This window comes from Erythrolamprus reginae, chromosome 1 (genome assembly GCF_031021105.1).
Source record: "Erythrolamprus reginae isolate rEryReg1 chromosome 1, rEryReg1.hap1, whole genome shotgun sequence".
NCBI classification, from domain to species: domain Eukaryota; kingdom Metazoa; phylum Chordata; class Lepidosauria; order Squamata; family Dipsadidae; genus Erythrolamprus; species Erythrolamprus reginae.
The window spans coordinates 345,902,785-345,925,928 of NC_091950.1; the positions used below are offsets into that span (position 1 = coordinate 345,902,785).

At 38.2% G+C, this 23,144-nt stretch overlaps 1 protein-coding gene across 1 annotated transcript in view; it reads left to right on the plus strand.

Annotated features, from left to right (window-relative positions):
* TTC27 (tetratricopeptide repeat domain 27) overlaps nucleotides 1-23,144 on the plus strand; it is a 106,172-nt gene that overhangs the window by 47,782 nt on the left and 35,246 nt on the right. The window contains exons 9-10 of the mRNA XM_070727120.1: nucleotides 3,718-3,840; nucleotides 21,924-22,151. Coding sequence (XP_070583221.1) covers nucleotides 3,718-3,840; nucleotides 21,924-22,151 — 351 coding nt within the window. The remainder of the gene's footprint in view (nucleotides 1-3,717; nucleotides 3,841-21,923; nucleotides 22,152-23,144) is intronic.

Genomic DNA, 23,144 nt, shown 5'->3' on the forward strand with positions numbered 1-23,144 from the left:
TGGTGTGCTGTGCACGCAGCTTTGCTTCTCCTGTGCGTGCGCGTATCACACCATCTTTTTGCTTCTGCTCATGTGCAGGAAGGAAAATCTTGTGTGTGGACATATGCGTGCGAGAGAGAGATTGGTGATTTTTTTTGCTTCTGTGCATGCGTAGAAGCAAAGTATTGCCAAAATCACACATATGTGTGCGCCCCCTTGCGAGATTTTGCTTCCTGCGCATGCTCAGGAGCAAAAACATGCTGGGGTGTGCATACGCAAGAAAAGGGAAGCTGTGTGCACAGCGCAACTTTCCCTACCAGTATAGCAACCCTATCCGTTCCGGTAGCAACCCGCTACTGGTCCTATGGGTACTAAATACCCCAAAGACAGATAATTCAAATACTTTGGAGAGGTAGGCCTTGAAATTTCAGGTTTCTCATGGCCATTGAATCAGTAATGTAATGAGATTATGGTAAAAGATGAAAGTTGATGAAGTTGGAATGGAAAGATTTGGCATTTAAAAAGCATTTAAGACTCCAGGGAGATTCTTAAGATGCTTCAGTACTAATCTCTTTCAAATAACTAGAGGTTGCTGTGGGAAAACTTGGCAACAGTTTTCCCACAGAGATGAACTCAAGTGTACAGTATACAGCAGCTAGATCAATTTCAGCTATATTATTAGGTTGTGGATTGAGGTGTCCAAATCTGTCAAGCTCCAGAGTAGCACCAAAGCTAGTGTGCACATATCATAACTGGTGAAATTACTCTCGTGCAGCATTTTGCCCAGAATGGGTGAGTGACTGTAGGAAGCTCATGTCATTTTCTTTTATTTATTTCTTAAATTTATCCACTGCGTATCTCACTATTCTGCCGGGCTCTATGGTGTGAGTCTCCCGAAAATTCAAGGGTACAAAGTTCAGACACACACACTTAAAAGTTCAAAAACAATGTTGTTTATCACAAAAATTCAAAAGAAACAAAGCACCCATTTTGTATTGCAAAGAGCACTCGTCCCAAAACAACCTGGTAGTCTGTACAATCCCCTTAATCAGTCCTTAAGTACTTAGCTAGCAGCTGTCAAGAAAAGTCACAGCCCTCCTTCCACGAAGTGAAACACGCACACTTTGCTCTGCTTTGGTTTCAAAATCATGAAAAATCAACAAACAGCAAGGCACAGTCCTGAAGAACAACGATCAGATAATCTTCCTCAACGGCCAAGCCAGCATGCTGCTATTTATATCAGCAGCTCTAATTACTGGAGCCCCACCCAAACACAGGTGGCCTCTCTTATCTCCTGTAATATTTCTTCAATTGGTCTCTTCTATGCATAATTCTGTGCATGCGTGGGTCTAACACTTCCTCATCCGAATTGACCGAAGATAATGGAGATTGGCTTCCTGGGCTGTCTGCCAAGCCCCCCTCTTCCAAGTCACTCCCACCTTCTTCTTCGTCCGAAGAAACTGCACTACCTGACTCTGTCGGAAACAAAACAGGCCTATGACATGTTGATGTTTCCCCTGCATCCACCTCCACATTCCTTGGGGCAGGAGCTGGGCCAGAGCCAACTACAACACTCACCATGGGGCTACTCTAGCTGGTTTACAGCAATGAGAAGGAAGACATGAAAAGAGCGTAAACAAAACAGAAGTAAAATCATAGAACAATAAAATAGACTATGAAAAAGAAAACAACAAGTAAACAGCAATGGGATAAGGAAAAGATGGAAGGGTGGAGAGCAAAGAGGTCAGGGAAGTCTGCCATCAATCCAGCAGCCATCTACCTTTCTGCATGAAATTCCCCCATTGGGTCTCCATTTGAGTGACATTAGTTTAGTTTTAGTTTTAGTTTTAATTGGATTTGTATGCCGCCCCTCTCCGAGGACTCGGGGCGGCTCACAGCATGTACAGAAAAAAACAGGAAACAGTAATACAGTAATAACAATCCAAGTAATACATTAAAAGCAATCTTTAAAATTCTAATTAAAATTCTAATTAAAAAACGATCAATACCATTCATTCAACAGTCATTCTAACAACACTCATTGGTCAGGGGGGAGATCTGGGAGACCCCAGGCCTGGCGGCAAAGATGAGTTTTTAAACTCTTTTGGAAGGCAAGGAGGGTAGGGGTAGTACGAGCCTCCGGGGGTGCTGATTCCAGAGGGCCAGGGCCACCACAGAGAAGGCTCTTCCCCTAGGTCCCGCCAACTGACATTGTTTGGTCAATGGGACCCAAAGGAGACCAACTCTGTGGGACCTCACTAGTCGCTGGGATTCGTGCGGCAGAAGGCAGTCTCGGAGATAATCTGGTCCTATGCCATGTTCCATGGGGACATTGCTGAGAGGTGGGCTTATCAGGACAGCTCAAATGGGTAAATATTTTTCATTCTCATCATGCTTCAACGAGTCTTACTTTCCAGTGTTTAGCAATTGGATAAGTTAGCCTACTCTAAAAGTATTGAGTGTGTCAACTCAGTGCATCTGAAACATATCTGTTAGGGGAAGACATATGCAAATCTTTACTACTGATTATATATCTTTAAGAGCACATTTTATTATTTATTTATTGGATTTCTATGCCGCCCCTCTCCGAGGACTCGTTGAAACAAAATACACCGTGAGCTCATGTCCTATCTGCTCTTTTGCTTTAATTTCCCTGTCTCTTAATCAGATTTCCTTTGCTTTTTAAGGCTGGGTATTCAAGTGGAGTGACTACTACATAAACCTGGAATTAATCCCCGCTAATGTGTTATCCAGGATTTCATTTCAATTGTTTCATTAACTGATAGCTGGTTTCTATACATGAACTGGCCAGACTTTTCTTCCTCTGTCCCCAGTTAGCCTCCTTAATTGTCTCTGGATTGTATCACAGAATGTCAGTGTGGCCCAGACTCTAGACAGATAAAGTCAGTATTGGCCAGCATCAATAGGCCTTATTGTTGGTTATTTGTGTGCGTATCCTGGCTTCTTTTTTCTTTTCCAGTATCTGGAAATGGAGAAAGAACCATTACTTCCAAGGTTAGGGTAATTTTGGGTGAGTAAGTTTTTTTAAATCCACAGCCAATCTTTACTAATTTTAAATTTAACAAAAGCATTTATTTGTTTGTTTGTTTATTTGTCCATCCATCCATCCATCCATCCATCCATCCATCCATCCATCCATCCATCCATCCATCCATCCATCCATCCATCCATCTATCTATCTATCTATCTATCTATCTATCTATCTGACTTCTATGCTGCACAATCTCGTAGGACTCAGGATGGAGTTCTGAGCCCCATGGGATTCAGTGCTTTACAGCCCTCTCTAAGCGGTTTACAGAAAGTAAGCATATTGCTCCCAACAATCTGGGTCCTCATTTTACCAACCTTGGAAGGATGGAAGGATGAGTTAACCTTGAGCTGGTGATGAGATTCGATCTGCCAGAAGTAGCTTGCAGTACTGCACTTCTAACCATTGCACCACTGAGGCTCAGTTATCCAGGATTTTCAGAAATTACAGGTGCAAAATTAATAGACATCTCTGAATTTCAAAGAAAGGGAGGGAGGGAAGAAAGAAAGAACGAAAAAAAGACAGGGAGGAAGGAAGGAAGGAAGGAAAGAAAGAAAGAAATTTCTGTACTTTTGAGAAATGTCTTGAGCATTTCAAATTATTTTATAATCTAAATTCATGTAAGCACTGATTCAATGTTGTTCTAAAGAAAAATGTGTAACTGAATTTGTCAATATTCTACTTTGAAGCGTCAACTTGCAAGCTTACTATTCGACCTTGGATGTACCTCTTCAGCTCTGCAGCTCTTCAAAGAGCTTGAAATGTGGGAAGATGCTGTTATCTGTTATGAAAGAGCAGGCCAGCATGGAAAGGTAAAGTATTTCCTCTCTGATTACAGTTTTTATGTTTTTAACATGGTGTACCTTTTGTACATATATGGTTTTCTTCCCATTAACATCTAACCACATCAAAACCATCTAAAGTTGCATATATGCTTGCACTAAAAATAATGCAGTAGCATTTAAGACAAAAAAGATGATAAAAGAAAATGGGTGGGGGAGAGAGAAATAAGGGCAGGTATTTTTTTTTAATTAATCAGTAATAAACTTGGACAAAGGGAATTGATGCATAATGAAGGATTGTAATTTTGTCTATAAATATAGTAATGTGTATAGAAACAAATTAATAAAGCCAAAATGTAGAGTAATACATATAGAAACAAAATTAAGGAAACATATTATATATATATATTTATATATATGACGGGGTTTCTTCCCATGTAGGATTTGGAAATTTCTGGCGACGTTTCGATGAGGTCCCTGCCAGGCATGGGGGAACTGAGACACCTTCCCTGGGCTTTTATATTTTATGTTTGATATGTATGTGTTGTTTGGTTTTAAATGATAGGGTTTTATATGTCTTTTTCTCTTTTAATATTAGATTTGTTCCACTGTAACATTGTTTTTATTATTGTTGTGAGCCACCCCGAGTCTTCGGAGTGGGGCGGCATACAAATCTAATAAATAATAATAATTATTATTATTAATTATTAATTATTAATTAATTAATTAATTAAATGTGCGTATGCCGATATGGAAACGTTGTAAAGAAGTACCGTAAATTGTTAAAAACTGTTTTTTTTTTAAAGGAGAGGTATTTTTAAATTGATTTTTGAGGGAACCAAAACTGATTTTAGCTACATGTTTACATTATTCTTCAAGAAAAAAAAGTATAATTAACTTGGTGATAAGTAGGATTCCGTGGTATGAGACATTCTTGAGAAAATGAGCAGAAATTAGGTGGGAGTTTCTTAAAATAGGAGACAATAAAAGCAAAGGAGGGCTGGGAGCAAATGAAGCTAATGAGGCTTAATAAAAAACACAGCAGAGGCTTGAAGATCAGAAAGGATGCATAAAGGTGATGAAAAAAGGGAGCTCTTGTCAAGGAAAATTAAGGAAGGGCTAGATTTGTAGAGTGGGTATTAGAAATTTGCTCTGGAGTGCTAAGAGCAAAACTGCTTTCCTGAAATATGTTTAAATATAAGAAAAAGCAGCAACGGCAATAACATCTGCTCTGCTCAGTGAACATTTGAATATAGCATTACATTTGAAAATGGCAATAAATTCTAGAGAATAATTGGAGCACTCAAATCCTATTTTTGCTCAGTCTCTAAAAGGGATACGATCAAACAAATTTAAGAGCCAGTTGAAGAATCAGGATCCTAATGTCAGCTTGATAGAAACCTAGCCAGGGTTTGTATCCAGTGAAGGGCTACCAAATTTTTTACTACTGCACTGTGGGTGTGGCTTATGCGTTTTCTTTCAACATCTTTCAGTGCAAATTGGGTGCTTTGGGGTAGAGATCCATTTTTGCTGCCCCATTGCATTCCCCCCATCCAGGCAGTAGCCCACCCCTGTTTGTATCTGCAAGAAAAGGGGCTTTGCCTCCTAGCTTACTGAAGAGGCTTGCTAATGGTTTCGCCAAACTTCTATTCACTGTCTTTGAAAAATCCTAGATAAGGAGATACCAGATGGCTTAGAGAAGAAATAATATTTCTCCTCCTTTATGGAATAGAATAAAAAGGAGTGCAGGAAGGCTTCAGTCTAGGGCTGAGCAAAGTATTTAAAAGGCAGATTCCACAATTAATGCCAGGATGAGCAAAGCACTCCTTCACAGAGTATTAAAGGCACTATGACTATGTTGTTTGGAAGGCCAGCATGCCTCATTTATGTGTCTGTACATGTACTTCATTTCTCTCGTATTCTTTTCTGCATTGATCAGCCTTCACCTTAAAAGACTGGGTCTAATTCTGAACACTTAGAATTCAGTTAGATACTGAACAAGACAACATAAAGAATCAGAACATAGGAAACTAAGTTTTAAAAGACACTTTGGAAGAATTCAGAAGAGACACTGGGGCGGATAACATTATAGCCTATTTCAAATTTTGGGGCAGGGCAGGGAAGTCACGCAGAATGAAGGCAAGGCCTGTCTTCTGTTGTTCCAGAACACAGAGCATAGAATAGGTCATGGGAAAATAGGTTCTGGGTGAGTGGCAGGTATAGCTTCCTAATGCAGAAGCAGTTCAAGGGAGTTAACAGAGTCTTCTTTGTTCAGAAGTAGAGAGCTGTCTTTCAGGGTTGCTTCTATCCAGTTCTGTAATTCTGCGGGTAAAGGCAAAGAAATGGAGAATTAAGGGAGAAAAGAGAGCTACATGGGTATTCTGATACGATTCCTCAAAGTAATTTGATGGATTTGGGGTATCTGTATGTAAATAATTTCCAGATTGGTTTGCAGGTGTCATCTTGCTATTTTTCTCTGATATTACATAGAAACATAGAAGTCTGACGGCAGAAAAAGACCTCATGGTCCATCTAGTCTGCCCTTATACTAATTTCTGTATTTTATCTTAGGATGGATATATTTTTATCCCAGGCATGTTTAAATTCAGTTACTGTGGATTTATCTACCACATCTGCTGGAAGTTTGTTCCAAGGATCTATTACTCTTTCATTAAAATAATATTTTCTCACGTTGCTTTTGATCTTTCCCCCAACTAACTTCAGATTGTGTCCCCTTGTTCTTGTGTTCACTTTCCTATTAAAAACACTTCCCTCCTGGACCTTATTTAACCCTTTAACATATTTAAATGTTTCAATCATGTCCCCCTTTTCCTTCTGTCCTCCAGACTATACAGATTGAATTCATTAAGTCTTTCCTGATACGTTTTATGCTAAGACCTTCCACCATTCTTGTAGCCCGTCTTTGGACCCGTTCAATTTTGTCAATATCTTTTTGTAGGTGAGGTCACCAGAACTGAACACTGTATTCCAAATGTGGTCTCACCAGCACTCTATATAGCGGGATCATAATCTCCCTCTTCCTGCTTGTTATACCTCTAGCTATGCAGCCAAGCATCCTACTTGCTTTTCCTACCGCCTGACTGCACTGTTCACCCATTTTGAGACTGTCAGAAATCACTACCCCTAAATCCTTTTTTTTCTGAAGTTTTTGCTAACACAGAACTGCCAATACAATACTCAGATTGAGGATTCCTTTTCCCCAAGTGCATTATTTTACACTTGGAAACATTAAACTGCAGTTTCCATTGCTTTGACCATTTATCTAGTAAAGCTAAATCATTTACCATATTACAGACGCCTCCAGGAATATCAACCCTATTGCACACTTTAGAGTCATCGGCAAATAGGCAAACCTTCCCTACCAAACCTTCTCCTATGTCATTCACAAACATATTAAAAAGAATAGGACCCAGAACAGACCCTTGTGGCACACCGCTTGTAACCTCTCTCTGCTTAGAATATTCGCCATTAACAATAACTCTCTGATGTCTACGCTTCAGCCAGCTGCAAATCCATTATCCCTTGTTTTCCACTTAATTCTGTATTTTTGTTCTAGTTACCTTTGGTAATCACTGTCCACTTAGCAATCTGTATGTTTTGATAGGATATCACATGTTAGACCTATATTCAGAATTAGATGCTTAATGACCCGCTGTGGTGCAGTGGTTAGAATGCAGTACTGCAGGTTACTTCTGTGGATTGACTGCTGCCAGCAGTTTGGCAGTTCGATTCTTATTGGCTCAAGGTTTATTCAGCCTTTCATCTTTCTGAAGTCGGTAAAATGAGGAGCCAGATTGTTGTTGGGGGCAATATGCTGCTTCTGTAAACTGCTTAGAGAGGGCTGTAAAGCATTGTGAAGCATTATATAAGTGCTGCTGCTATTAATTCTAGGCTCATGATAATTTCAATTTCTCACCAACATTTAATTATATTACTGCCATCGTCAAGATATGTGAAGGAGGCTGGCATTGATATTAATCCATAGTAACTTAGCTATGCTAGATTTTTAAAAGTACTTAGAAAGTTAATATTTTAAACAGTGTTTTTATTGAACAGTTCTAAACCTCATAGGGTTTTTTTTTTAACAAAATCACTGCAAGAATTAGAAGCTCGATATATATATTTGCAGTATTTCCAAGTTTCCTATAGAAAGGAACAGTGAAATGAAAAAGGCAGTCTGGATATGAAAAATGCTCCTGTCCAATTGCTCCCAATGGACTGCTGATTCAAATTCCATTTCTGAACAGTGCTGTGGTTGGAAGGCATACCATAGAACCATAAGCGCTCCATGTTATCCCTGGTATTTGGTCAGAGTTAGACTAAGCGGTGGCTGCCACAGTAATCTAAAAACCACTTTCAAATGTTTAGTGTGGGCTGCCAGACACAGCACTTCCTCCAGCATCTTTTACCAATCTTCTAGACTCTGCTGGGTGAGAAATTAACAAACATTTAGGATGTCTGACTGTTGCAGACCACCAAAACAAGAAACCCAAATTCTGTGATCTTTAAAACATTACAGAAAAATACACCCCATCCCATCCCAACAATTTCCCAATGCGGGAACCATAGACCGTTTCGAAACCAGACAGGATGTCATAGGCACCCATCCAATGTCATCTATATCCACCCAATTTACTTTTCAAGCAACTAGGTATATGGAGCAACAAAGTGTTCATTTTCATACCTCAGACATCAGGTGATTTTTGTTGGTTTTAAGAACATACTTATTGACAGCCATATAAGTCTGCCTAACATACTGTAGCCATTATTTGCAGTTCCTGAATCCACGTGAATGCAAAATTATGGAGTTCTTTCACCAAAAGATTTGAGAAAAGGGTTAAAATTATTATTTTTTATTATTATTTATTAGATTTGTATGCCGCCCCTATCCGAAGACTCCTAAAATGGCCACATAAAAATCCTGTCAACAGGAAGGCCATGTATTTCCTATTTCTTATGAATTCCTTTTATTTGGATAAATTCAATATGTACTACAGTGTTCCCTCGATTTTCGCGGGTTCGAACTTCGCAAAAAGTCTGTACCACGGGTTTTCAAAAATATTAATTAAAAAATACTTTGCGGTTTTCCCCCTATACCATGTTTTTCCCCGCCTGATGACATATGTCATCGCCAAATTTTCATCCGCCTTTAATAAATATTTTTTTAAATAAACTTTAATAAATAAACATGGTGGGTAATAATTTAATGGTTGCTAAGGGAATGGGAAATCGTAATTTAGGGGTTTAAAGTGTTAATGGATGGCTTGTGATACTGTTCATAGCCAGAAATAGTGTATTTACTTCCGCATCTCTACTTTGCGGAAATTCGACTTTCGCGGGCGGTCTCGGAACACATCCCCCGCGAAAATCGAGGGAACACTGTACAGTGGTACCTCATGATACGAACCCCTCGTCTTACGAACTACCCGAGATACGAACCCAGGGTTCAGAAAATTTTTGCCTCTTCTTACGAACTTTTTTCTTCTTACAAACCCACCGCCGCCGCGGAGAAGCCCCGCCGCCCGGCTGTCGCTTTTTGAAACAGCTGGGGGGCTTCCAGCGTCCTTCTGAACCCGAACGCCAAACCCGAACTTCCGGGTTCAGCGTTCGGAAGGCCACCGAGAAGCCGCCCGGCTGTTTTAAAAGGTGACAGCCAGGCGGCGGGGCTTTGCAGCGGCCTCCCGAATGCCGAACCCTGAAGTTCGGCAAAAGTTTGGATTCGGGAGGCTGCTGGGAAGCCCCGCCACCCGACTGTCACCTTTTAAAACAGCCGGGGGGCTTTTCGGCGGCCTCCCGAATGACGAACCTGGAAGTTCGGATTTGGCGTTCGGGTTCAGGAGGACGCTGGGAAGCACCCCCAGCTGTTTTATTTTTTTTTAAAATCTTTTTATTAATTTTCTTTAAAATGACAAACAAACTTACAAACATTTAACATACATTGTAGGGATGTATCATCCCTGCTCTTCTCAAAAGTATAATTGCAGATACAGAAAAAGGAATACACAATTGAATATCTAATTCAATGCTACTAATACAAAAAATATCTGGTAAAAAAATTAACTGTCATATAAAAGTTTCTAATTAATTTCAAGTCAAAAAAATCTTTAGAAAAAACAAATTTCTATTCTATCTATGTAAACTAAATCTAAGATAAATCTTAATAAGAAAAGATCATCTAAAATATCTATACTTGTTACTACTCTTCTTTCTTTATTTTTTTATTCTTATCTATCCATTCATAAACATTGTTCCATGTTGCGTAAAATTTGGTTTCTTCCTGTTCATTCAAGCGTCTTGTCATCATGTCCATTTCCGCGCAGTCTAATATTTTTGCAATAACTCCCTCTTCTTTGGGGATATCTTCCCCTTTCCAATTTTGCGCGTATATAATCCTTGCCGCTGTAAAAATATGTATAATCAAGTACAAAATTTCTTTTTTATAATTTTGGTTAGTAATTCCTAGCAAACAAAACTCCGGGGTGAAATCTATTTTCTGCTTTGTAATTTCTTTTGTCATTTTTTCTATCATTTTCCAATACATTTTAGCTTTATTACATGTCCACCATTGATGATAATAGGATCCTATTTCTTTCTTACATTTCCAGCACAAAGGTGATGTCTTTGGGAACATTTTTGCTAATCTACTTGGTGGGAGATGCCATCTATAAAACATTTTAATTTGGTTCTCTTTCAAAGAAACTGATTTAGTCATTCTCCAATTGCACATCCAAACTTTCTCCCATGTATCTAAATCAATTTCTTTACCTATGTTTCTACACCAATGTATCATACTATCTTTTAATGTTAATTCAATATTCTTGTGGGTAATCAAATATTTATATATTTTTCCAATTACTCTGTTGTGGTTTTTAGTGATTAACTCACTTAACAGGTTTTTACTTTTGTTAAATATATAGAGTGTACTATCTTTCTGGTATCTGGATCTAATCTGTGCGTAATGCCACCAATCAATTTGTATCCCTTCATCTTGTAGTTTAATTCTAGATTTTAATTTCATTTGATTGTCTAACAAATCTTTATATCTTATATTTCTTGAGTCATTAATGGAATTTGGATGTATTATTGCGTCCAAGGGGGTAACCCAATCTGGAATTGTTAAAAAGTGGTTTTTCTTTATGTCTTTCCAGACATCAAATAAATATTTTCTCAGCGTGTGTCTTTTAAAGTAAGAATGGTTTTTATCTTTATCGTACCACACAAAAGCATGCCAACCAAGCATGAGGTCATGTCCTTCTAATATTGATGTTCTCATGTCCTCTAAAGTTATCCAGTTTTTAATCCATGTTAAGGCAGCTGCCTGATAATATAGTTTCCAATTTGGGAGCGCAAAACCCCCCCTCTCTTTTATGTCTTCTAACATATTTATCTTAATTCTTGCCTTTTTCCCTTGCCATAGAAATTTTTTAACCACATTTGTTAAGTTTTTAAAAAAGTTAGCCCCTGGATTGATTGGGATCACTTGAAATAAAAATAATACCTTAGGTAAGATATTCATCTTAATCGTAGCAATTCTTCCCAAAAATGATATTTTTAGATTGTTCCATATTTCTAGATCCTTTTTAATTTCATTAATTAATTTTATATAATTATCATTTTTTAATGTTATTGTTTTGGCTGTTAGCCATATTCCCAAATATTTTACTTTTTTAACTATTTGCATTCCAGTAATACATTCTAAATTGCTTTCTTGTATTTTACTCATGTTTTTAGTTATAATTTTTGTTTTATTTTTATTTATTTTCAAACCTGCCACCTTGCCATATTGTTCTATTGTTTGGATTAATCTTGGTGCTGTGACTAACGGATCTTCCATTATAAAAGTCAAATCATCTGCAAAGGCCTGGACTTTGTATATCTCTTTTCTAACTGTTAAACCTTTTATCTTTGGATCTGATCTTATTTTTATTAAGAGTGCTTCTAAAGTCATAATGAAAAGAAGAGGTGATATGGGACATCCTTGCCGCACTCCTTTATTTATTTTAAACGCTTCTAATTGTTCATTGTTTAATATAATTTTTGTCGTTTGTTCTGAATAAATAGCGTCTATTAAATTAACAAATTTGGGGCCGAATCTCATTTTATTTAATTGCATCTTTATAAATGTCCAATTCACGTTATCAAAAGCTTTTTGCGCGTCTAAGAACATTAAAGATAATGTTTTATCTGAATGTTGCTCATAATACTCTAATACATTAATAATTGTTCTAAGATTATTTTTAATTTGTCTACCTGGAAGGAAACCATTTTGGTCTGAGTGAATTTTGCTGTTTATCACATTTTTCAATCTATCTGCATATATTGCTATAAAAATTTTATAATCTACATTCAATAAAGATATTGGTCTATAGTTTTTAATTTTTTCTTTTGGTGTATCTGGTTTATGAATTAAAGTTATCAAAGATTCCGACCATGATTTAGGAATTTTACCATCTACTCTACATTCATTAAAAATTTGGAGCATATTATTTCTTAATACTTCATTTTCTATTTTATACCACTCTGCCGGGATAGCGTCCGGTCCCGTGGCTTTGTTGTTTTTCTGCTTTTTAATAACTATAAGGAGTTCTTCCATCGTTATTGGACTCTCCATCTTTTCTTGTTGCTCTTCTGTTATTTGTGGTAACTCTGCACTCTCTAGGTATTTAAATACGGCTTCTTCTTCAATATTATCATCTTTATACAATTCTTTAAAAAAGTTTTGAACTATATTTGCTTTTCCCTCTGGGTCATATTTTATTATTCCATCTTTATCTTCTAATTTTCTAATTAATTTAGATTGTCTTTGCTTTCTCAATTTGTATGCTAACCATCTACCTGATTTATTGGCATGCTCAAAATACTGTTGCTTAGCTTTCTTTATTTTTTCCAAAAGCTGATTTTGTTCTTGTAATCTAATTTTGTGTTTAATTAAATTTATTTTTTTCCCCAAATCTTTGTTTTTCACATTTTGTTGTGATAGAAACTCTAGTTGTTTTAATTCATTTATTAATTGTTCATATTTTCTTTTTCTTTCTTTATTATATTTTGCAGTATAGGATATTGTTAATCCTCTTATGTATGCTTTGGTTGCATCCCACAAGTTCTGAGGGGTGGTGTCTGTATTTTTATTAATTTCAAAAAATATTTTTAATTCCTTTTCCATCCATTCTTTATATTCTTTCTCTTTCAAAATATTTCTATTCATTTGCCAATTGCGATGTTTTTTAATATTTCTCATATAGACTATAACTGGATTATGATCTGCCCAAGTATTAACATCTATTTCTACGTCTTGTATGTACTCTGCTGTTGTTTTGGGAGCCCACACCATATCTATTCTAGTCCAAATTTTGTGGGGGTTTGAGTAAAAAGTATATTGCCTGCTATGAGGATGCCTTTCCCTCCATATATCATTCAATAGCAATTCTGCTTTCATTTTTTGGAAAGTTGAGGGCAGTAAATTCTTTTTTTTCTTTTTACAACTTTTCTTCACCCCCGAATGGTCTAATTGTCTATTTGTTATGGCATTAAAATCTCCAATAATTAACATATTTTCCAAATTTAATTCTAAAATTTTTTGATGTAATTTTTCATAAAATGCAATTTGGTCATCATTTGGGGCATATATAGAAACAATAGCAAGCGATTTGGGTTCAATATCTATCTGGACAATCAAAATTCTACCTTCATCATCACTATATAGTTGTTTGGAATTTATAGAACTCTCAACATACATTGCCACTCCTCTTTTCTTTTGGTCTGCTAACGCAGCATACATCTTTCCAATTTTATTATTTAACAATAAATTCCGATTACTTTTTTTTATATGCACTTCTTGGAGTATCACAATTTGAGCTTTTTGATTCTTAATTTTGGAAAACATTTGTTTTCTTTTTTTTGGTTCATTAAGTCCATTGACATTTACTGAAAAGATTTTTAAATCTCTCAATGTAGTCATTTGTTGTATTTCTTGGTTTCGCGTTGAGGTTGCTTTCTTCTGGCCCCATGGTCCTGGTCCTCCACTTGTGCAAGTGCCCCCATGGCTTCGGCCTGCATTGCTTCCAGTTCTTTTGTTATCTGTTCCATTTCGCATATTCCACTGTTTTCATAAAAGTCTCTTGCTTGGTCTAGATTCTCCAATTTATATCTCGTTGATTTCCATGTCAATGATAGACCTTGTGGAATAAGCCAGCGAAAAGTTATGTTTTCTTTGATCAGAAGTTTGGTCAAGAAATGATAGTCTCTTCTAGTCTCTCGAACACGTCTTGGGATTTGTTTTAATATTTTTATTTCTTTGCCTTGGTGTTGTAGTTGTCCCGCTCTTGACCAATGCAATATATCATCTCTCATGCTTTTTCTTACAAATTTGATGTGAATCTCGCGTGGAAGATTAAAACGGCGAATATAGCTGTTAGAAATTCTGAAGACTTCATCGATTTCTCTTTTTATGTCATCTGGGTCCATCTGAAGGATTTTCCCAATAATGTCAGCCATAATGGCCTTTAAATCTTCATCTTTTTCTTCTATTACGTTTTGAAATCGAAGTCCATATGACGCACGTTGCATTTCCAGATGTGTAATTGATTCATCATACCCTCTGTAACGTGAAGCAGCTTTGTCCTCCAAGTGACCAATTCTTTTCTCCACCTTTTCCGCCTTTTCTTCCACTGCCTTCATTCGTACTTCATTATCTTGCAAGGCTTGCTTAATCTCCTTCATCTGGTCTTTCATTTCACCTGTGTCAACTTTCATTTCCGCCATCTCTGCTTTAATTTCATCTCTCTGTTGTGTTGCGTCTTGTTGAGATTTTAGCATAAAGTCATTTAATGTTGTTAATGTCTCTTGGATTGAAGCCAGAGATGGTTGTTTCTCCCTGTCCTTCTCCTTGGTGAACATAGTTGCAGATAAAGTCTGCTGTGCGGGAGATGGATGTGGTGAACTTTGCGGGGAAGAAATAACAGTTGTTTGCTTCTTGATTGTTTTAGTATGGGTGGAAGAACTTGACATTTTCAAATTTAAATTTAGTGTTATTTTATGTTAGCAGAATGTAAAGAGATTCTATAAATTCCAAACCCACAGTAACAGTTATACTAAATCAATAGCAATTAATTAATAGCAATAAAAGTTCTAATTCAAATAAAAGGCTAAATTTCAAATACACTTAAAATTTAAAATATATCTAATTAATGCTCAACTTATTTATTCTTATTACTCTAGTCAAAGTTTATATCAAGAAGATGTGAAAAAGAAGAGGGGGGAAAGGGGAAAAGATTAGTTTAGCACAGCTGCAAAGATAAGGAGGAAAAGTCAGCAAAGTGAGAAGGAGGGTAAAAGCATGTGAAGAAAGGGGACAATCGGAGTTAAAGACTATTATTCAATTAGGAGGAACAGGGGACCAAAGACCAAAAGAAAATTTAGCAATGCATAAACAGAACCAATTGTAATATAATGTAATATAGAATTAAAATTCAAAAATTGAAATTATCAAAGGGAAAATGCAAGAAAAAAAACAATTGATTGAAGATCTAATTTGTTGTCAGAAACACCTTAATGAGTACTGCAAAGGTATTCCGTTTTTTGAAGAAAGGTATAGTCTTTAGAAAATTTATAAAACTTTTTCCAAGCAAATGCAGTTTAATCTCACGAAGTTAAAATGAAGTCGGTCCGTCTCTCACAGCCCAGGAAGAAATCTCTCCGCAGTAAATCCAACGAAAATGCTGTTAATCCACAAACCGCTATTAATCCAAACGAAATCCAATGGAATTAGTCCAACAGAATAATCCAAAAAAAACGTCGATTAGATAATCCAAATTTTAAAGTTCTCAAATGTAGAAAAAGAGTTTTTTTTCCCTTTATAAATGTTTATTCAGAATTTGTAGGTAAATAGTGAGCAGTCTAGTCCTTCCGCTAGAAAAATCCCAGCCCGGACTTCATTTTTCAACTTTCGGTAACCAAATGTTTCAAAAATGTTTCAAAAGAGGAAAAAAATTTTTTTCAACCAAATAATGTCATTTTGTGAATAATAAATCCTTTAATGTCTCATTCTAAAATCTTCTAGATCTCCTTGTTTGCAAAAATTCAACAGTTCAAAACAAGTGAAAGTGGTTAGAATAAGTTCCGGCTGTTAATTCGCGCCTGGATACAATGTTGTTTTAACAACTTTCTCTTTCGCCTTCGTTTAGACTCCGATTCAATTTTCTTGTTTTTTAAACTTCTTGTTTAGCATGGAACATAGAAAAAACTTTTACCTTAATTGTAGCTTCTTTGGCAATATTCCTTTTTCGATTAGGGTTGTTCAGTTTCTCTGCTTTTTACTCTCTTGATGTTTCTTGCTTCCCACTGGTTAGGTGGGATCGCAATGGCCGTGTCCTCTTGGGAGAGGACCGGTGCTCCCTGCACCAGAGCTGCAGGATGAACCCTCTGTCCTGGAGCCTCGGCGATGGCTCCCCGGGCAGAGGGGAATCCCCTTTTCTAGGATCGAGCCATCCGGACTCGATCCGATCGCGCTGGGGCGACCTCTGGGAGGGTTGGAGGGGTCTCGAGGCAGAGCCCTGCCAAGAGACTCCGCTGCGATCCTCAGCGAAACCGGAAGCCCCAGCTGTTTTAAAAGGTGACAGCCGGGTGGTTTTTTTGTGGGTTTTTTTTCATTGCAATGATTAATAGATTTTACATTGTTTCCTATGGTAAACAATGTTTCATCTTACGAACTTTTCGTCTTACGAACCTCCCCCTGGAACCAATTAGGTTCGTAAGACGAGGTATTACTGTACTTAGAAATAGAAATGGCTGAAGTAGAGGCCTGGGGGCATTGGCAGCTGGATGAGACTATCAATGGCCTGATGATTCTATAGCCCTATATCTGGTCCCACTTATACACACACACACACACACACACCATGAGGGCTTGAAGTCTTTATTGAGGCTTCACCAACCTCGGATAGTATTCTCCAGGATTCACCCCACGCAGGAATCAGCACAAAAACGAGTCCAATCTTCAAGTCTGAGAACACAGAGCAAATCCTTAAAGTCACCCACCAGGTTCAGATTCTCAAGTCAAGTGTATGGTCTGAGCACAAATCACGGACCTGAAGTCCAAGTTTGAAAAGCAAAATCCAAAGTCCAGTCATAGAACAAGGCTTACTATATTTTTCGGAGTATAAGACACACCTTAGTTTTGAGGGAAGAAAACAAGGAAAAAAGGCTTTTGCCTCCCAGCTATTTGCCAAACAGCAAACAGCACAGAGAATATACAGTGTTTGCTGTGTATTTCTGTGCATGTGAGCCTGAGCCATAGAAATAGCAAAGAATTGGAGAAATATATATTATGGCAGTATATTAATGCCAGAAAGTTTTCTTAAATATAAGAAATCACTACATATCTTCCAATTGTTTAAATAGATCAACTCCAAACATGGCTGTCAGGGTTTAATTCAGCTGCTTTACCTTACTACTAAAACAGGATACTGTTACATTACAGATTATACTTTTACAAAACTTTAAAACCGATGTGGCTTCTCCTTACCTTTTCCGGCTTTGTTTCCTCCCAGGAGATTCCTAGAGAGGACCCACAGAGGCTTCTTGCCTTTTCCGGCCCTGTTTCCTCCCAGGAGATTCCTAGAGAGGACCCACAGAGGCTCCTTATCGCCTTTTCCGGCTCTGTTTCCTTCCAGGAGATTCCTCGAGAGGCCCCACAGAGGCTTCTCCCTGCCTTTTCCGGCCCTGTTTCCTCCCAGGAGATTCCTAGGGAGGCCCCATGGAGGCTTCTCCCTGCCTTTTCACGTTACAGTTTCGGAGGTTCGGGTTTGTAAGTGGAAAATGGTTCTTGAGAAGAGGCAAAAAAATCTTGAACACCTGGTTCTTATCTAGAAAAGTTCATAAGCAGAGGCGTTCTTAGGTAGAGGTATCACTGTATAAGATGAGACAGGCATGTTGAAGCTGTTGCAGAGCCTTACATTCACAATGTCTATGGAGAGTCTCAGTCATCCAGGTAATGGTTGACCTTTTTCAAGAGGCAACTGGACTTCCTGGTTTTTCTTCGAAGACGTTTCACTTCTCATCCAAGAAGCTTCTTCAGCTGTCTTAAACTTAATATTCTAAAAAAAAGTAATAATGGCAAACTGCTAAGCAGTTGTTCAATTCATTTAAGTATTCTCATAACAGTTATTTAACTGTTGATTTGATTTATATTCTGTTGAGTTGATTTATATTCTGTCACAGTCAAAAAGACACACAGCAGTTGACATATATCAATAAGAATAGAGTAAATCGTTCATGGTAAAAGCCGTCAAAAGCAACACAATAATCAGTCAGTCTAATGATATCACTCCCTTCCCCCAAAGGCACTGAAGCAATTCTGTTTTTAATAGGTTTACATATCCAACACATAGGAAGCAAAGTAAATTTTTGAATTTCTAAAGAGGCTGCTCCACAACATAGGTGCATCCATATGTGCCTATAAATAAAACCCAATCAATCAATCAATCAATCAATCAATCAATCAGCAAGCTCCTTATCCTACAGAAGTATGTGAGGGTATCATAAGTAGGTTCCTGAAGTATGTCTTATTATTATTATTATTATTATTATTATTATTATTATTATTATTAATAATTAGATTTGTATGCCGCCCGTCTCTGAAGACTTGGGGCGGCTCACATGATACAAAAATAACACAACAACAAATCTAATTAATTAAAAATTACTACTAAAATCCCATATATAATAAAATCAGTCAGCCAATTCATTCACAAACACACATTACATCTCGTAAACAGAGGAAAGGGGCTTATTCTAATTGCCCCATGCCTGGTGACATCTATGCGAAAGGCAAGGAGGGTGGGGCAGTGCGAATCTCTGGAGGGAGCTGATTCCAGAGGGCTGGGGCCGCCATAGAGAAGGCTGTTCCCCTGGGCCCCGCTACGACATTGCCTAGCTGACAGGACCCGGAGAAGGCCAACTCTGTGGGACCTAACCGGTCGCTGGGATTCATGTGGCAGAAGGCGGTCCCATAAGTAATGTGGTCCAATGCCATGTCTAAGTTGGACAAATCAGAACTCAGGGCTGGGAAGTGGTTCCAGCAAGTATTCTAGTGTGAAGCTATGTGGGGCTTTAAAGGTGGCCTTCTTGATGATATATTGCAAGCAGCCTTGACCTGTCCATCAGGGAAGAAAGGAGGGAGGCAAAAGGAGGGAGATGAGTTATAAACTGCTGAAATAGTGCCATCCAAATTTAAATGTATATAGGAAAAAAATGTATTTTCCCAAGTGCTTAGTTTCCTTCGTTTATAGCACGCAACAAGTGAAGCTTAGCAAGGTTTTGAGCCACTTGAGAATGTGTTCCTGTGTTGTATTGAACAAATATATTACCAAAGAATGATTATTTCTCTTGCCAAATAATCTTGTAAATTTCCTCTTCTTTCTGCTTGGGCTCACTCTGGCTTTCATCACCTTCTACTCAGCGATGCCAAGACAGAGGATGACATTTTCTTAATCCATGTTAGTTGTACCACTGAGCTATGTCCTATTTTCTTTCCTTTGAAATTGGAAATGAATTCACTGCAGCTTTAGTTTCAGGTCGGCTTAGAAAATGTAGTTTTGTGAACCCGAACACAAAATGTTGTTACTGTGTTGGCTGGCTCTTCTAAAATACACCGACCTAAATTTGAAAGTGTTTTGCAAAGGTGGGATAAAGAAGCAGCTCCCAGTGCACTTTCTACCTCTGAAATGTTTATTTACAGTGCAGATAATGGCTCTGAAGCAGAAGAGAGAGAGAGAGAGAGAAAGAGTATCTGTAGGTTTTTTAATTCTTCACAGTACTAGCATGCTGGGATTTGTTTCTTTCTTTATTTCTAATTGCAAAGCTTAATAATTCTTCCTGACAAGTATGTTTGATGCAGATTGTGCTGTGTTCATCTTTAATCATCCTTCTGTTTATTTTGTAAGCTTTGCATCTCGTTCCTTGCTTGTTTTTCTTCCATAGTTGTCTTAGTTGCAAAATATATTTTAGGGCCAGCACATTTCTGAAACCATCTTATTAAGGGACAATATAACAAATTGTGCGCAGCTCCACGACACTGGCGCGCAAAGTCCATCACCCTGGGGGGGGGGAATTACTGACCCCCTCAGAGAGGGTCCGCAACTTGGGCGTCCTCCTCGATCCACAGCTCACATTAGAGAAACATCTTTCAGCTGTGGCGAGGGGGGTGTTTGCCCAGGTTCGCCTGGTGAACCAGTTGCGGCCCTATTTGGACCGGGGGTCACTGCTCACAGTCATTCATGCCCTCATTACCTTGAGGTTTGACTACTGTAATGCTCTCTATATGGGGCTACCTTTGAAAAGTGTTCGGAAACTTCAGATCATGCAGAATGCAGCTGCGAGAGCAATCATGGGCTTCCCTAGGTATGCCCATGTTACACCAACACTCCGCAATCTGCATTGGTTGCCGATCAGTTTCCGGTCACAATTCAAAGTGTTGGTTATGACCTATAAAGCCCTTCATGGCACCGGACCAGGATATCTGCGAGAGCGCCTGCTGCCACACAAATCCCAGCAGCCGGTTAGGTCTCACAGAGTTGGCCTTCTCCGGGTCCCATCGACTAAACAATGTCATCTGGCGGGACCCAGGGGAAGAGCCTTCTCTGTGGCGGTCCTGACCCTCTGGAACCAGCTCCCCCCAGAGATCAGGACTGCCCCCACCCTCCTTGCCTTTCGTAAACTTCTTAAAACCCACCTCTGCCATCAGGTATGGGGGAACTGAGACATCCCCCCTTGCCTATGTAGCTGTATGTATGATATGTTTGTGTGTATGCTCTTTTATATACTGGGGTTTTAAACTCTAATATTAGATTTGTTACTGTATACAGTATTGTTTTTTATCACTGCTGTGAGCCGCCCCGAGTCTGCGGAGAGGGGCGGCATACAAATCTAATATATAAAATAATAATAATAATAATAATAATAATAATAATAATAATAATAATATTAATAATAATAATAATAATAATAATAATAATAATAATATTTGAATAAAATTTTGCTTCCTGCACCTTTACAGGTAGCAAAATCTCACACAGGGACACACATGCGTGTTTTGGTGAGGTTTTTTGTGTGGAAGCATGCGCAGAAGCAAAAAAGCTCACCAAAACACACATGCACATGCATCCCCGTGCGAGATTTTGCTACCTGTACAGGTGCAAGAAGCAAAAATCCATTCTAACACGCCTCATGCACCAGAGCTGTGGAGCTGCATGCAATTAGGCATACCGGTAGGAGCCCACTACTGATAGAGTCTAATAGTTACAGATACTGTTATGAATTCAGAAGTTAATACAAAGTACTGCTGATGCCTGCTAAGGGAAAGGCAGTCATGAATCTGAAGAGGCTGCCCCAATTCCTCCTAGCAAGGCTCTTGTAAACCAGTATGTTTGTAACTTCAATTCAGTGCTTGGTTAGATTTTCAATAGTGAAAAAGTTAGAAAGTGGAACGATTACATTAGCAATCTTAAATGGATGCTAGGAGGGGTACGATAAGCTCTGTCTTCTGCAACAATTTCTGGTGTTTCCAACCTAAGGTCTTACAAAAAATTGAAACAAATTACATTACATGAGTCCTTCGGGATTGGGCAGCATAGAAGTCAAATCAAATCAAATCAAATCAAATCAAATAAATAAATAAATAAATAAATAAATAAATAAATAAATAAATTTAGGAAAGTGAACGCAAGAAGAAGGGGGCACAATCTGAGGTTAGTTGGGGGGAAAGATTAGAAGTAACGTGAGAAAATATTATTTTACTGAAAGAGTAGTAGATGCTTGGAACAAACTTCCCGCAGACGTGGTTGGTAAATCCACAGTAACTGAATTTAAACATGCCTGGGATAAACATATATCCACCCTAAGATAAAATACAAGAAATAGTATAAGGGCAGACTAGATGGACCATGAGGTCTTTTTCTGCTGTCAATCTTCTATGTTTCTATGTAAACAAATAAATAAATTTATGGCTAACAGTAGAATTCTAGCAGTGTCTGGATTCCATGTTCCTCCTCCTATTTCTTCTTCCATTCCCTGTTTTCTTTTTTTTTTCTCCATAGGCAGAAGAAATTTTAAGACAGGAGCTAGAGAAGAAAGAGACAGTAGGATTATATTGCCTGCTGGGAGATGTTCTTAAAGACCATTCATACTATGACAAAGCTTGGGAACTGTCTAACCACCGCAGTGCCAGGGCTCAGCGCTCAAAGGGCCTCCTCTACCTTCGGAACCGGAATTTCAGAGAATGCATCGAGTGCTTTGAGCATTCTGTAAAGATTAACCCAATGCAGGTAAGCAACTTCAGCTCCTTAAAAGCAATTTGTAACTTGGTTTCGTAAATGCTCTACCTGATAACTTGAAGCTCCATAACACAGAAGTTGCTTGGTTCATGGAGAACAGGTGTCGTAAATTTTGTAAAGAAAATAAAGGCATAAGTGCTAAAAACATCACCCCCTTTTCAGTAGGTAACATTCTGAAACTTTTTTGAACTCTAATGAAAAAATTAAATGTTGATACTGTTCCTTCTGTTCTGAACTCAACACATTCAGTTCAAAGTCAGCACTATAGCAGTTGTTCTCAGCCTTTTTATTTCCCCAGTGTCCCCTGGGGGACCATTTAGGAAAGGGCAGTCTCTAATTCTACCTTCTTCCTTTGTACCTTCTTGAGGGTGAGAGACAGGTGTGCCTTGACAGCATTTTAAGACTGAAAATACAGAAAAGTATGCTGAGAATACAGCTGCCATTTGCAGATGCTTTGAGCGGAGGAGGCAAGGAATGTTCCAAGTCTCATTGCCTAGGAAGATATATCTGGCGGGATCCAGAAAAAGGGCCTTCTCCGTGCTGGCTCCCTCCCTCTGAAACATCATTCCTTTGGAAATTAGACAGGCCCCTACTCTGACACCCTTTGGAAAGCTCTGAAGGTGTAGTTATGCCAGGGGGCCTGGGAAATCCGGAGTGGGATGGAGCCCATTAAATGGCTGGTGTGTGTGTTGTTTGTTTGTTTGTTTATTACATTGATAGGCTGCCCTTTTCCTCGCAGATTCAGGGCGGCTTACAACAATAAAAACATAGTAATACAAAATTTTAAAATATCCCAATACATAATAGCAATGCTAAAAGATTTATCCCAATAAAACAACACACAATCAACACTCATACATACTAGTGGCCGGGATGGAGGACCACACTTAATGACCTCTAGGCCAGGGGTGGGGGAATTGGGGGGGGGGGGTGTTATTATTTTATTTTATTTTTATTTTTAATTGTGTTTTTATTTCCTGTAAA